The sequence below is a fragment of the Nipponia nippon genome, unplaced genomic scaffold (genome assembly GCF_047370975.1).
Source record: "Nipponia nippon isolate SJK-2023a ecotype South Korea unplaced genomic scaffold, ASM4737097v1 scaffold_3, whole genome shotgun sequence".
Lineage (NCBI taxonomy): Eukaryota > Metazoa > Chordata > Aves > Pelecaniformes > Threskiornithidae > Nipponia > Nipponia nippon.
Genome location: NW_028262347.1, coordinates 11,573,556 through 11,589,538, shown reverse-complemented (window position 1 = coordinate 11,589,538; position 15,983 = coordinate 11,573,556). Strand labels below are relative to the sequence as shown.

Genomic DNA, 15,983 nt, shown 5'->3' with positions numbered 1-15,983 from the left:
CCAAACCGTTCTATGATTCTACAAAAATCTGGCACTCTTATAGTGTTTCAGTGAATTACATTTTAAAGAAACGGATGAAGATGACTGGGTTTTCCTAATTTCTTCAGGTGGAGAGAGTTTCAAAACAGCAATCCAATCAACTTCTGTTTGAAAGAGTTGACATTAGATCTGAGTGTGCCTTAAATACCACAACTCAGGGAACTATAGTTCCTTGTAAATAATACAACTATTTTCTTAATTTCTGACAAAAAGGAACATTATCGAGACATAAGAGATCATTTCGCAATAAGCTAAACAAACCCTTAAGGTGAAAAGATAGTAACATTTCTAACGATTATACCAACATTTTATCATCCATGTTGTGAAGAAAAATGCTAAAAGGACTGATAAAATTTTTATTTTCAATCATACCCACATGACCTATCCTTGCATTTTGTAGTTGTACCTTACAAATCATTAAATAAAACTATACAATTTTGCAGGTAGGAAACTGGCAGAGACAGCCTGTTTTCAATGATATGATGAACAACCACCCAGCTAGAAAAGGTATTCAGTATATGGCTGGTCAAGTATTAAAGAAGGAATTCCACGGTAGACTAATGGTCCAAATTGGACAGAACATGGCAATACGTCATGCTAAAAATTAAAATCTGTTTAACTAATACTTTTTCCATTGGAAGTGGAGTACACATATGCTCATATTTACTCTTTTACACTGAAGGTAAGAATTCAGATTCCTACCGGACTTACCAAATGGAACTTGTTAGTCCATCTTGTAAGCCAAGACCTTTCCTCCATCTCCTTGATGTTTACTTGAAAACTGAAAGCATAAGTTGCCTGAGTCAGTCTGTTCCTGCAACTAATGCCCACTGCGCTCAGGGGGACCACCTACTTGCAACCACAGGCCCAAAGCAAGCAAGTCACAATACATGTGCCTCTGATTTGAAAGGCAAAGAAGAGACTCTATTCTCTAAGTGTCCCAACAAGGTAAGGCTAAGGAGGTTAGATCAGGTGGCAGGATGAGGGGCTGAAAATCTGAAGTCACCTAAGCATATTAGCAATTAATGTAATTTATTTTAAGGACCTATGCAAACAGCTTATCTTTCCTAAAAATGACACAATATTTTAGTGAGTTGGACTTAATATGTGCTGAAACCTTGATTTCTTATTTAATAATCAGAAAAGAATTGGAAGTTATGTTTTTTTCTCATGATTACATATTACAGCTGACCACGGCAAAGCTGAATAAAGTCTGCTGCAGTAACATCAGTATGCTAAAATCCATTTCTGTCCTCTCCTATTTTCTCTTTAACTACAATGTCAGGTAAAATGAAATATGTATTTTAAATATCTAAGCACATAAGACATATAAGACATATTTATCTTCCTAAAGATAAGTGTGACACTTCCTCCCCATAATGGATTTGATGGGTGGACTGTTCAGTGGATAAGGAATTGGCTGGATGGTCGCCTCCAGAGGGTAGCAGTCAATGGCTCGACGTCCAGGTGGAGATCTGTGACAAGTGGTGTCGCTCAGGGGTCCGTACTGGGGCCAGTGCTGCTCAATATCTTCATCAATGACATTGCAGGATCAAGTGCACCTTCAGCAAGTTTGCAGATGACACCAAGCTGAGCGGTGTGGTTGACACACCTGAGGGACGGGATGCCATCCAGAGGGACCTGAACAAGCTGGAGAAATGGGCCTGTGTGAACCTCATGAGGTTCAACAAGGCCAAGTGCAAGGTCCTGCAGCTGGGTCAGGGCAACCCCTGGTATCAATACAGGCTGGGGGATGAAGGGATTGAGAGCAGCCCTGCAGAGAAGGACCTGGGGGTACTGATAGATGAAAAGCTGGACATAAGCTGACAATGCGCACTCGCAGCCCAGAAGGCCAACCGTATCCTGGGCTGCCTCACAAGAAGCGTGGCCAGCGGGTCGAAGGAGGTGATTCTGCCCCTCTGCTCTGCTCTGGTGAGATCCCACCTGGAGTCTGACATCCAGCTCTGGGGTCCTCAACACAGGAAGGACATGGACCTGTTGGAGCGCATCCAGAGGAGGGCCACAAAGATGATCAGAGGGATGGAACACCTCTGCTACAAGGAAAGGCTGAGAGAGTTGGGGTTGTTCAGCCTGGAGAAGAGAAGGCTGCGGGGAGACCTTATGGCAGCCTTTCAGTACTTAAAGGGGGCTTATAAGAAAGATGGGGACAGACTTTTTAGCAGGGCCAATAGTGATAGGACAAGGGGTAATGGTTTTAAACTAAAGGAGGATAGATTCAGACTAGATAGAAGGAAGAAATGTTTTACAATGAGGGTAGTGAATGACTGGAACAGGTTGCCCAGAGCGGTGGTACATACCCCATCCTTGGAAACATTCAAGGACAGGCTAGATGGGGCTCTGAGCAACCTGATTGAGTTGTAGATGTCCCTGCCAACTGCAGGGGGTTGGACTAGATGACCTTTAAAGGTCCCTTCCATCCCAAAGCATTCTATGATTCTATGAACCTCTCCCAATCCCCACAATGTTTCAAGGATGATGGAGAGCTGCCTCATAATGACATCAGCACCCTTGGATCCATCCTATCTGATCCCATGGACTTGTGTATGTCTGACATGCTTCAATCATCCCTAAGTCTATCTTCCTCTGTTGTGGGAATATCTTCTCTCCCACAGCTCTGCTGGCAGGCTAAGGCACTTGGCAGACTGAGGCAAAGAAGGCATCAAGTACCTCATCTTCGCTGTGTCCTTAGCCGCAAGGTCCCCTCCCCATTGAAAAGTTTCTTTAGCTTTCCTTTTGATATCGATGTACTTAAAGAAGCACTTCTTGTTGCTCTTCACATCCCTCAGCAATACAAACCCCAGCTGAAATTTGACTTTGCTAATTCTATACCTTCCACCCTCGAAGGTTCAGGCAGCATCTCCATATACCTCCTGGGTCATACATCCTAGTCAGAAGTTCAGGAGTCGTGATGTGTAACCCCATCTGAACCTCTCAACTTGATTCTCTTCTATATGGGCTGATGGCCTGAGAAAACTCAGGAGTTTAGGACAACGGTGTTCACTAAGAGGGGTTTTCCTGCCTGCCCTTAAGGTATCATATATCGGACAGAACTACCTACTTCAGCACTGACTTTGATCGTGGCTTGACTGGATAAGATGATGTCATTAGCCAAAACTAGAAATATATGGTCATATGAGAATAAAAGCACATCTTAATATAATGTTATGTTTTAAAATGTTATGAGCAGTTCAGAAAAGCCCAGTGAATTATTAAAAAAAAAAACAAAACAACTTTAAAATTGATAGCCTCCTTCAAATTACTGTAGTCACATCCCACTACAGTACTCAAACATATGTAATAAAATAAAATAAAAATATCCATTGTTGACAAAAGTCCTGTAGAATACTTGGTCATCTACAATTTCAAGACCAAAATGCACTCTGGATAATTTAGATTTTTCATACATCACCCAATTAAATTTCAAACTAGAGATTTTTCTGCTGTTATTGGAATAAATTACACTGCCTACCTTTTACCACCCCCACATCCGATTAAAGATCATACCCCTGGAGAATAAGAACTGTTAAATCATCTTAATGCTTCATCAGGAATTAGTTATAATACCCACTGAATGTGAACATTTAATTAGTTTGATTTTTTCATCTGATGCAGTTGTCTTTGCCATGCTTTGCTAAGCCATCAACTGATCTTATTTCACAGCACATTATCTTCAGTCATACTGGGTAGGTCCAGATTTTGTACATCTTGCAGCATACTAATTGGTTATTGCTCTTTCTTCTTAATTTGTACCATCTTCTGTGTCAATAACAACATTAATAACAGTAAAGCTCTGCTTTGAGAAGAAGGTTGGACTGCATGACCTCCAGAAGCCCTCCTAATGTAATTTTTCCTGTGATTCTCTAAGTTAACACTGATGGGGCTCAAAACACTATACAAACATCACTCGCTAATTCATGCTCACATAAATATAATGCAGCTTTTCACTAATTAAATGCCAGCTGTATCTAGGTAGTTAAAAGCGGTAGGTAACACTAAACCATGCACTGACCTCTGGGTTACATATGGACCATAGACTTTCCCTGCAGACTAAATACTGTATAATAATTTAAATAAACTGCCATAACACTACGTAAAACTATTTATATGGTTTTTTTTAAAAATGCTAGTATGGTGGAATCCTAACAGTGCAATAAATTAGAAGCATAGCATTCACAGAGACTGAGGGAAATTTTTGAAGGATATTCTGCCCAAGAAGAGAAGCACATCAGAAGGAAAACAAACAAACAAACAACACCCCCCCCCAAAAAAAAAAAAAAAGAAAAAACAGAAAAAGAAAAAACAAGAAAAGAAAAAAGAAAAAGAAAAAAAAAGGAGGAAGAAACAGGTCAACCTTTAGATGTTGGAAGAACTAAAAAAAAAGTCAGCAAAAGAAAATACTTTTGTAAAAGGTCAGCTGAAGCCGAGTTCAAAAGTTTTCAGGGTCAGCACAATGTGATTCCCTGCTGGATTAAAAGTTATTTGCAATACACATCATAAAGGAGAGCTGCAAAAGTAGCTTTAATCCACCTTTTCGCATACCAACACTAAAACCTCTGAAAGACTTCAAGTCACAAGACAAAAGCAGAAGCAGAGTCAGCCTTTCACAGCCACGTGGGCAAGAAATGTTTCTGAAGCTGAACCCCAGACTGCTCCCTGCTCAGCCCTACTCAAGGCCTGACTCACGTGCAGAACTACACAGTAAATGACCTTGCATAAAATGAGAGGCTTCAATTCTGAAGCTCTGCTGCTTTGCCATACTTAAGGCAAGTACTGGAAACTAGAGATGTTAATGAAGAGAACTGCAGGAAAGCATAACACTGGATACAGTAAGAAAGCCTTATACTTCATAGAATAGACTGATCATCCACTTACAAACACCTACAAATGAAATGCTTTATATTACATATGCCTGTCTTCTTCAGTCTACTTTTTTTCATCTATTCTCCAAAAAACAACAGGGACAGAGCATGTTGAGAATGGGTATGTGGAAAGGCTGGGGAAAGTGATCCGGCCTTTTGCAGACGATATTGGCCAGTTCAGAAATATTCTCATTTGCAGAGTCAGGGGCAGGGCAGCAACAGGCGAGGAACTGCATTTCAGATCACTTAAACTACAGGGAACTCCCTGAAAACCTCACACCGGTGCAATGCATAGAGTATTTGCTGTTGGGGGATCTATTTGGAATCATAAACCACTCTGAAAGTATCTCCAAGAAAGCCAGTATGGTATTATGTCTCCGAGTAAAGCAGCATTTCAAGTCATCTAAGGACAGCAAAGCTACATATTAACCTCCCAATCAGCTAATAATAATTGTATATGCTTCCAGAATGGGGATTCCAGAGTGTCTCCTTTGCCCCATATACAAACTGAATATTAAAGCCAATTTTGTAATTACAATATTTACCTCATCTCAGCCATACTTAGGATGAAGGATTCATTTGCTCATTTATTGCATCTGAGATATGAATAAGCAGCAGATGAGCAAAACCACAGAGGACACACCTATCAGCACACTGTCTTTCTTTTTTTTTAAATTCTGAAACTTGAAAACAGATTTTGGTGATTTAGCTACCTTGAGTCTTGATTGTAAATCTTATTAAAATATAAGTGCTCCATTCCAGTTTTCTTGATCTGACTTGCAATTTTCAAAGCCTGCTTCTACCTTCAGTCAATCATACGAAAACATCAGATTCAGTCATTCATTTTGTTTTGTACCACTTAAAAATTTCAATGTGACCAGCACATTTCAAAGTGACTTGTCAAAACACTTGTACAACATTGCTATCTATAATCAGACAACAAAGCGCTCGTGAAAAATCACTACTGCAAATGCTATAAACATTCTACAACAAGTTCAGCTTTTGGAGTTGCTTTTATTTGCCAATAAACAATTACATTGCATTCACTACAATTGTTATCACTCATGAATTTGATATTAGTAGGAAATATCCTGAAGGAAGAAATTTTCCATTAAACTGATGAATCACTAGCTCTAGGGCTGAATTCTGATCTTTGGTGTGGCATAAATTTAGCCTCCATGGGGACACTTCAAGCACTGCTCTTTTGTGCAAATTTGCCTTCAAGGTAGGATTCTCTGCATTAAGAACATCCTCATCTTTTTTAGGACACTGACAACTACAGTTATCACTCTTGCCATTATTATTTCATAACTCTGTTTCACAGGTAGGAGATAGCTCTGGGGCAGTCATATATTTCATTATCATGTATTTTTCATTGCAGCCTCGAACGTATACTCGTTTGGGAGAAGAGGCGACTTGCACAAATTTGAATAAAGGAATATAAACCTGACACCTAGTTTTTTAACCAGAATAGTTTAAAAAAAAAAAAAAAGAAAAAAAAAAAAAAAAGAAAAGCAAGAACCCCTGCTCCCTGTGGCAACAGATCATTATAATTTCAATAGGAAGCTCAAAAGAATGCCTTTTCTCCCTATGGGTTGGACTCAAGCTTACCTATAATGCCTTGCAATGGAAAGATCTGACATGTTTCCCAGTGATACTTGGTAAAAGGCACACATTTCTCAGTGAACAATGCAAGCAGTCCTGGTACTAAAGCAGCCAATGTCAATCATGCCCTCACTATCAGTTCTGATGCTCATTTTCCAAAGAATGGCATCCAAATCACACTGTTAGTAATGGTAACACTGGATTCCAGATGTGAAAGAGGAAAGTATACAGCAAAAAAAGTGGAGTATGCATTTTCCTAAAAGACCTGGAAGTCAAGGTACCATGAAATTACTAGAAATAAGAACACTGAGTCCTCTTGAATAAAAAGGATGAACACCAGATGTAAGACCAAAGAACATAAAAATATGGGTTTTTTGCTTACCAGTCCTCCCCATATACTAAACATAAGATGTTTTGTGATATCTTATAATAGAATTTTTCCACGTCTTCACTACAGCGAGAAGTGTGTATTTTAACCATAAACATTATTTTTGTTATACACTGCAGTGAGAGGGATACAACACCCCAAAGCAAAATTACTTTGTTACATAAAAAAAGATAAAATATGGATCCACTTTTTTAGGGCAGTTCATTTTCAAATATCTTGATTCAAATGGAAATTTCTCAGTGTAGGTACTAGAATATCTAGAATATAACTTAAAAGAGTAACATCTATGAAGATGTTGTATATTTGAGAAGCACAGGACAGAGGCTTGGAATACTCTCAGGAATCAAAAAGTGCAACAACCAGGAAGTATTTTCTGAAAATGGAAATAAGTTAGGACATCTATGGGAATCTATCAAGTTTTTCACTCTTCATTTCATAAAATTTTAAATGTGTTATAGACTTAATAATTAATTCCAAGTACTACATGCCAGTACTAAAAAATATAGGTTAATATTAAAGATATATTTTAATAAAAATTAAAATATAGTTGAAAAATATGACATTTGTTACAGATTAGAAATTCCTGTTCTAATGAAACTTCTCCAAGGTGTTAAAAATGTTCACTATATAGGTGCATCAACAGTCCTACTCTGACAGTCTTTCATAATGAAAGATATAATTTAAAGTAGCACAAATTTTCTTTCACTCTTACAGCTTTGGGCAGTCTAAGACCAAACTACCCTGGCAAAATGTCTCCCTTGTCTGTATAAAAAAAGGCTAGAATAGGGCATTTGTCTGTATAGCTAATACCAGTTACAGTGACAAGGAAAACAAAACAAAACAAAACCCCAACAAAATCCATGTCATATCACCAAGAATCAGAAAAATTTTGGCAGAGATGCAGTCTAACTTGTCGGAGTTCAAATTCAAAAAATCTCCATCAAACATCAGTCAACTAATATTTCAGTCTAATTACAAACTTAGCCATTAGCCCATTTCAGTATCATGATTCTCCAAGAATGTACAAAAAAATCATCTAAAACAAGTGCTAAATGGTGTTTTCCAGGGAAATTTTCACATGCCTAATTCTACCACATACCATCAAGAGATGAGACATTAATCAGAGAATATGAGAACTTGGTATGTAAATATATGTAAATATTATTTAATCAGATATCTGCAATACCTTGTCCTGATGAAAAACCCCAGTAGGTTCAGAAGGAGAAGAAAATTAATCTAAAAATAGCTGTAACTTACACACATGAACAGCAACAACAAAAATAAACCCTAAAGAGACCTGCTATACGTACAAGGGCTACTTGTTGGCGCCTTCTTGAGCGCAGGGGCGTACAAATGACAATTATTGTCAAGTTATCTAACTACACTTTCCAATCTGTGTGAAATATACTTTGCCCACTTACTCATCATAAATCTGAATAGCCGGGGCAAATTCTTTATGGCTCATTTTATCAATTTTTTTCAGCATCAAAGAAGCAAAGGGCAAAGAGAAGATAAAAAGAAACACGACACATCATAACTGTGACTGTAGCTATTTCACATAGTTGCCTGCGATGTTGTAGCGTCAAACATATGAGTTTTCATACAATGAAAGCAGAGGGAATCAGAGCACCACACAACTTTAGATACAGAAGTTAGCTCACTAGTATTGCCAGGCTGCCCCATTGTAAAAGGAGACTAGGTTTTCTACAGCTTAGCACTTAAGCTCATCCTAAATTACTTGAGACTAATTTCCCACTGGAAGTTTCACTGTCTATGAAATATGGAAAAAACTAGTAGCTTCAGCTCAGGAAAAAAAGGATGCTTTAAAATCCACCTATAGCTAAAACCAGATGGTAGGATATTGATTTTGTTATTTGTATGCTGGCATCCAGAGCCAGTCAAAGCACTAAGACAGAGCTCCTCTTACATATGCACATGCAAGCGAGATTTCTAAAGGTATGTATTATCTGAATAAGGCTAAAAAAACCTTCCAAAACCAGAGGAAATTTGTATCCGCTGGATGATGTGATAGGTAAAGCAATTCCTGCCCCAGCTTTCTCTATTCTGTCAGGGCAGGTCTTTACATTTAGTCTCACTTTTTAGTCCAGCAACTGGCAGCTGTTTGACTTGCAGAAACCTGGCATCACCCTTCCAATCTCTAGAAAAGTCTCTTTATACCTGTTACCTTTGAGACCTGATCCCTGGAGTCCACCATCTGCCCAGCCCCAGCTCCAGCCCCTCCTCCCAGCCAACCATATCCAGGTGCCATCTTCCTCTCAAGGACCCTGCCTGACCCAACACGCAACTCCTGGGACACTGGCTTGCGGAGAAAACCCTTCTTTTCTGCTGCCCAGCTACAGAATACATAAAATACTATACTTGTTTTTTCAATAAATCAAATCATTCTGCCATTTTTCAATGTATGTTATAAGGAGAAAAGCCAGAAAATTCCTGAGTTCTACTGGCAGGAGAAAAAAATTCAGCATTTCTTTGATCAAATCTAGCATGGGTTCAGCCTTGGTTTTAAGTAAACCTGGGCTAATTCATTATCAGACTTTTTTTTCTAAGTTAATCATAGCTGCAAATCAAAGCCAGTTTTGGAACAGTTAAATTAGTAGAAAAGACTTGTGTCAGGGTATAAGCAGAGACTCAATAAACTTCCAGTGCCACTGTCAGCATGTCTCTAAATCTCAGTGTCTCTTCTAGGGAAGAAGCAAACCTACAAGGAGTGTGCCTTTTAAATGGCCATTCTGTTCTCTGCTTACTTCTGCCCAGTATTTATTTTGGCCATATGTTCATATTCAAAAAAAAAAAAAAAAGAAAAGTTTGAGGGGTGGAAATTATTTTGTTTCCTAAAAAGCATAGGATGTGTACTTTCTGAAGCAAGTGGGGGATGTGTCCTTGAAAATTTTCTCAATTTTTTTTCAAAAAAATATTTTTTTAAGTTAAAAAAAACTTGATAGCTGCATTTATACTACAGTTTTAAACTCAAAGACACCTCATGTTTCACATATTATTTCCAAATAACAAGGCATGACTGAATTAGGAATGTTATATAAACCATGTGGCAAAGACAGCTTATCAGTTTTAAAAGATTTCTCTCTGCAAGTTTTATAAAGTAATAAAAAAACTGGTTTTCATATTCAAAACAGCCATAGGCATACTCCAGATTGCTTCCCCCCAGTGGGAGCCACACACTGACCCTCGTCACAGAGTGAATTCACATTTTGTGCAGGTACTTACTCTCCAGAGGGACCCATAATTCTAGAGCCTTTGCGTTAACCCAGTAAAATAAAATAAAAAGTGCTGCTATCACTTAATACATGATCAATAACTGCACAAGAAGTACTGCTCTGTTAGTCATGACTGCAATCCAACATAGGACTGCATTGCATGAAGGAAATCTCTAATAAATCACTTGTGCTAACTAGGGACACAGCTCTTGCCAGGAGATGCAACTGGTGGCTCCCAATTAAAGCCTAATGAGTAAGACCTACAGAGGAGCTGCAAGCTTCCAGTGAGGTGTGGCTGGTTTCACGTTAAAGAAACATTTGGGTTTTTATTTGTAATACTTTGTCCTTTCAGTTAAATCCCTGAAAAATTTCAGTCTTCTTTTCCTTAGGCTGTTGTAGCTTGTGTAGAAAGGAGTTTATAAAACCATAACAAGAAATTACACTTTAAAAATGTAGAAAAGGAGCAAGATGCAAAGAGGAGACAAGAGAAACATTAAGGAAGGAATCAAGGAAGAACGTAAATTAAGCAATCGAGCAATTCAGTGCATAGTGGAGAGGTGGATTACCTGAACCCACGGAAACAGAAAAATTAGATATAGAATGAATCTATAAAGAAGATGTGGAATCACTAGAAATAAAATGGAGACCAGTACAAAAAAGAAAAAAGAACTGAACAGTGAAGGAAAGATGACTATAAATAGGGTGGGGTACAAAGGACAAGAAGAGAAAACAGGCAAAGCAATAGTAAAACTTATGGGAAAGGGCATCTTAATGTGGTACCACTCAGTTGTCCAATAAAAGCACTGCAGCATTCGTCCAAATACGACACAAGCACTTGACACCTGCAAATTAAAGTGCACGACAGAGACTGCAATATATCAAACTGAAAGGGTTCTAGGGAATAGGACAGTGAATGAAAACCTAAGAGACCTGTATTAAATTACAAGTTTGGCCATTATCTTCCTATGAGATATGAAAAAATGGAATATAATACCTCCTACCTTGTTGTGAGGATAAAACTCATAAATTATCAGGAACAGCTCACACATTACGTACAGCGCTGTGGGGGAAATAAGCAAGTAGAATCTAATTGCTGTTGTAGGATAAAGAGTACAAGAGGTATATTACTGGTTGATGGACTACAGGTTACAAATTGATTGTTTTATCTGAGAGACTGAGAAATCCAAGGGCAAAGGATGATTGGTCTTCACGTGCTTTTTTTTTTTTTAAAAAAAGGTCCAAGCAAACACAGTCATTAGATTCAAAAAGGCCCATCGAGACAGCAGATGAAAAATGAGAGCGAAGGATCTCCTGGCTGCGGTACATAAACAGGAAGAAAGAAGGAAGGCAAGCGATGCTGCAGCAGATTAACATACACCAGAAAAAAAGCACAGAATTTAAGTTAGAGGATTGTTCTTCAGATAAAGCTATAATTTTAAAAGGATGAGTAGAGACAAATAAAAACTGGCAGGAAGGACCTGTGAGATTAATTTCTTCTAATTCTTCAACATTTAAAAGTTAAGATTTAAAAGGGTCCATTATAGGAACATGGTCAACAGAGAGAAACACACATCTAGAAGTGATTCAGTTGACTTTAGACACTTATCTCAGAATAAACTGAGCAGCTTTCTAGAGTTATCCACAGTGATTAGCTTAGATATTTATTTTTAATAAATTACTAATTATTCCTACTTGTACTGAAAGAGAAATATAATATTATGTCCTGTGATAAAATGAAGGCTCACAGCATGGAAGAGAAAAAAATATGAACTTGTTAGAGACAGCAAAGAATGGATGGCAAAAGCAGTTTTACCAGCCAGTGCTTCAGAGATGATTCTATTAAAATCTCTACAAAAAAAAAAGATGTCACCCAAGTCCTCTCAAGCATTTTTAAAGGCAGGAACAGGGGAGAAGAGTATGTGGTGTTTGCATACATAGTTGACACCTGAATACATGTTTTCTAAAAAAAATTCAATATCAGATCACTGACCATCTTATCCTTATTGTTTCTTCTTTCCAGTTAGGTTACTGATAACAACAACAGCACAGGCACAAATACAGCTATTTTCACACTCAGCGTGTTTTATCAAAAACTATTTAACTGATTCCTACCACCTTAATGAGATGCAAATCATCCGTAAGCATACTCACAACTTTCTATTCCCAACAAAGTGCTACAATTAGAATATACATTTTTCTTGGATTCCTAATCTGCATGTATCTAATCAGTCTCAAATTTACTGGCGAAGGAAAAGAATTCCTACATTTTAATTTTTTTAAGAAATATTTGCATAAAGATTTTAACAGTGAAAAACTCAAGACACACAGAAGAGACTTTTTTCGGAGATGCATGTTAGCGGTTCCTGAAATACTGGGCCTTTTAAAGGGATCCAAATCTGAGTGTATAAATTACATCTCTAAAAGAATTGTTCTTTCTGTATAATATAAATAAGATTTATTTTGTTTATTAAGAATTAATACTGATATTGCAGCTGAAGGAAGATAACGTTTAGCATCATTATGAAATATTAGCCTTTCCTAAATAGCAAGAATCATAGAATCATTTAGGTTGGAAAAGACCTTTAAGATCATCAAGTCCAACCATTGACCTAGCACTGCCAAGTCCATCACTAAACCGTGGCCCTAAGCACCACAGCTACCTGTCTTTTAAATACCTCCAGGGATGGGGACTCAACCACTTCCCTGGGCAGCCTGGTCCAATGCTCGACAACCCTTTCGGTGAAGAAATTTTTCCTAATATCCAATCTAAACTTCCCCTGGTGCAACTTGAGGCCATTTCCTCTCATCCTATTGCTTGTTACTTGGGAGAAGAGACCGACTCCCACCTCACTACAACCTCCTTTCAGGTAGCTGTAAAGAGCGATAAGGTCTCCCCTCAGCCTCCTTTTCTCTAGACTAAACAACCCCAGCTCCCTCAGCTGCCCTTCATAGAACCTGTGCTCTAGACCCTTCACCAGCTTCGTTGCTCTTCTTTGGCTGTGAAGAAGCAGAATTCGAGTATGTTTAGAGAAACCTGCTGGATGAAGAAATCCAGCCCTTAGCAGATGTGCTGAACCCATGAGGTATCAGTGGCCGAGATATCTGAGACTCTCTTTTCATGGTGTAATTACAACTTTTTAATGGTATTTCCTTAAGTCAAAACATTTCTTCTGATCAGCTAGCCAAAAAAGCTTAAATGACTGCCAGAAAGCACACACTCTCAAAGAACCAGAGCTTGTAAATACTGTACTTTCTTACTATCTTTTCCCTTGACATTGCTTTCTAAACTTAGAATTAAATAAAGAGATTAAAAGCAAAACAAAACAAAAAACTCCTTTTTTTCCTTCTCCCTCTTTAACCTTTTGATTTGAGGACTGTTATGAAGAAAAGAAAAATACTTATTTCAACACATATAGCCCTATGAACATACTGCCAACTCAAACAGAACCACAGTCTCAAGGCTATATTTTTATATTTTACAAAGTCCATGTAGCACAGATCTGCAAAGCATTTCAGCTCACTAAGCTGAAATTCCTAGGACTTAAAATTTTTCATTGTGATTCAAAACATTTCAGAATAATAACTCAAGCTGGTGTTGGGTTTTGGTATTGCACTCTGTGTTGCTGACGCCATGTTACAATGTTATTTGTTTCTTGACAGGTCGGCCCTGACTCACAAGGAACTATTCTTAACTCAACAGTAAAGGTTATTATAAACTTCATTCCAAGAGTTCAAAAAGGCATAAAAAGAAAGAAAACAAACAGAAATATAAGTAGGACACCTGGTGGAATAAATTTGTTTGGTTTGGTTTGGTTTGGTTTGGTTTGGTTTTTTTTTAGGGGAGGCATGTTTTGTTTTGTTTTGTTTTTTTTCTGGGGGAAAAAATATCCTGAGAAAAGTCAGAGAAAATGAGAGTAAACTCTGGAACAGTATTTCCTTTCCTGCCTTGCCTAACAAATTTGGATTTATGTCATAGAAGTATCACCTCAAGACCTTTCCCAATACTATTTAATCACAACAGATAAAGCAGGGTCTTTTACTTCACACCATAATGTACCATCACTATATGGTACATTCAGATTCAAAGTCCAATGTTTAAGCTTTGTAATTCTGTTTCCAGAAGTGATTAGCACCTGCAGTCCCAGTGAATTTAATCAGAAGAGACCAATATCTTTCAAATTTAGGTTACTTTTAATGAATTTTACTTAAAGCATGCAAATTTCAAAACTCAGGGCAGTAGACTTTGTTGTATCTGAATTCCAATACTCGTAAGTCTATATAAGCATATCAAATCGTTCTGCTTGCCATGATCTATGTGCCTTCTTTAATTGCCTTACAGCAGAAGCATCAGTTACAATAGTGATGCCATCAATCTCTAAAGAATACTTGATTAAAAAGTGCAAATGAAGCATGCTGGCAATTCTGATTAATACATTTATAACATTTTTTCTATAGTTTTATAAATTAAATCTATAATGAAAACAAGCAGTTGTATTATCTCCTCAGAAGACATTAAGATTTTTAATAGCTAAAGCCAGATAGGAAACTTCAAACCACTTAAAGTAAGAGTTTTAGTAGAACCAGGAATTGAAATATCATATATTTTGTCTAAATCTTGGGACTGGATTTTCAATTTCCCCAAAACTTATTACAGTCATGTGAGTGATCACAAAGTACATGCAAATAGTCATTCAGTAGCAGTTTACATCTGCTTTCCCCTCATGTAAAAAATTTCTTACAAAGAATACAGAAAAAGATAATATAAGCTTGGAAAATAGGGCCAGAAAATGGTTCCTTCAGAGTAAAGTAAATTATTTACATTTATCATTTTGATTCTCCAGTCCGATAATTACGATTTTATTACATTTCAAAAAGTGAATGATACTGCTGTCAGGATCTTTTTTCTCCCAGCACATTCCCTGCCTGATCAGTAACTCAGACTGTATGAGAGAAGACAGACTTTGAGAATTAGAACATAAAATATTATTTGGCTCTTGAGGAAACTTTTGAAGACATTTCTAAGCTTCTTGGTTTCTTGTTTCTGCAAAATATTTAAATGCTAGTCTTAGAGTTTCATTAATACTTTCAATCTTTTAATTTTCTGAGATTACAGGCAATGAAATGAAAAGAAACATATTACTTACATCATTCTGATCATCTTTTGCATTGTAATAGATTATATCATTATTCTGTAAGAGAAAGAAAAGTAGTTCTGTTAGTTTGAAAGTAGAGAATAAAGTTTACTAGCAATAATTTGTACTAAAATACATTTTAAAATAAACCGGCATTTCTTTATGTATTCTTTTTGAAATATGACAGAATCAGGCCTTTGTTTGCTCTCTGTTGCATGTAATATTTCCCATGCTTGTGTTTAACTTCATTCATTTAATGATTCTTCCCTGGTAAGCTACATAAGTCACTCAAAAAGCCAGCTAGAAAAAGTACAGACAACATTGGACAAAATCCAGAGCTCATAAAAGACTTCTGTAAGCTGCTTCTTTTACAGACATACAACTCTCACTATGCAATTAGGCGATTTATGCACCACGACATCTAGCAGGCAATAGATACAATGACGCATGGGCATTGCTAAGTGGGTTAAGTATTTGTTGCGCACATGTTTATTGTTTTATTCACCTCCCATGGTGGAAATAAAATCTGGGAAATACATCACAGGACAGTCTGGTTGTTACAGCGTAGAGTGGATCCTGGCGGCTCTGTGGAAACACTGTACCATGTAATTCAAGCAAAGCAATGAAGGAGAAGATTACTAGTTTCCATCACAGAATCAGTCCAAAGCTTCATTCAGTGTAGCATCTACAGCAGTTTGAAAATTGG

The 15,983-nt window shown here is 37.4% G+C and overlaps 1 protein-coding gene across 2 annotated transcripts in view; it reads right to left on the bottom strand.

Moving 5' to 3' along the window:
* The window catches only part of CACNA2D1 (calcium voltage-gated channel auxiliary subunit alpha2delta 1), a 436,336-nt gene that overhangs the window by 190,742 nt on the left and 229,611 nt on the right, over positions 1 to 15,983 (bottom strand). For both annotated transcript variants that reach the window (XM_087765875.1, XM_087765876.1), the window contains exon 5: positions 15,290 to 15,334. In XM_087765875.1, the coding sequence (XP_087622001.1) occupies positions 15,290 to 15,334 (45 nt within the window). The remainder of the gene's footprint in view (positions 1 to 15,289; positions 15,335 to 15,983) is intronic.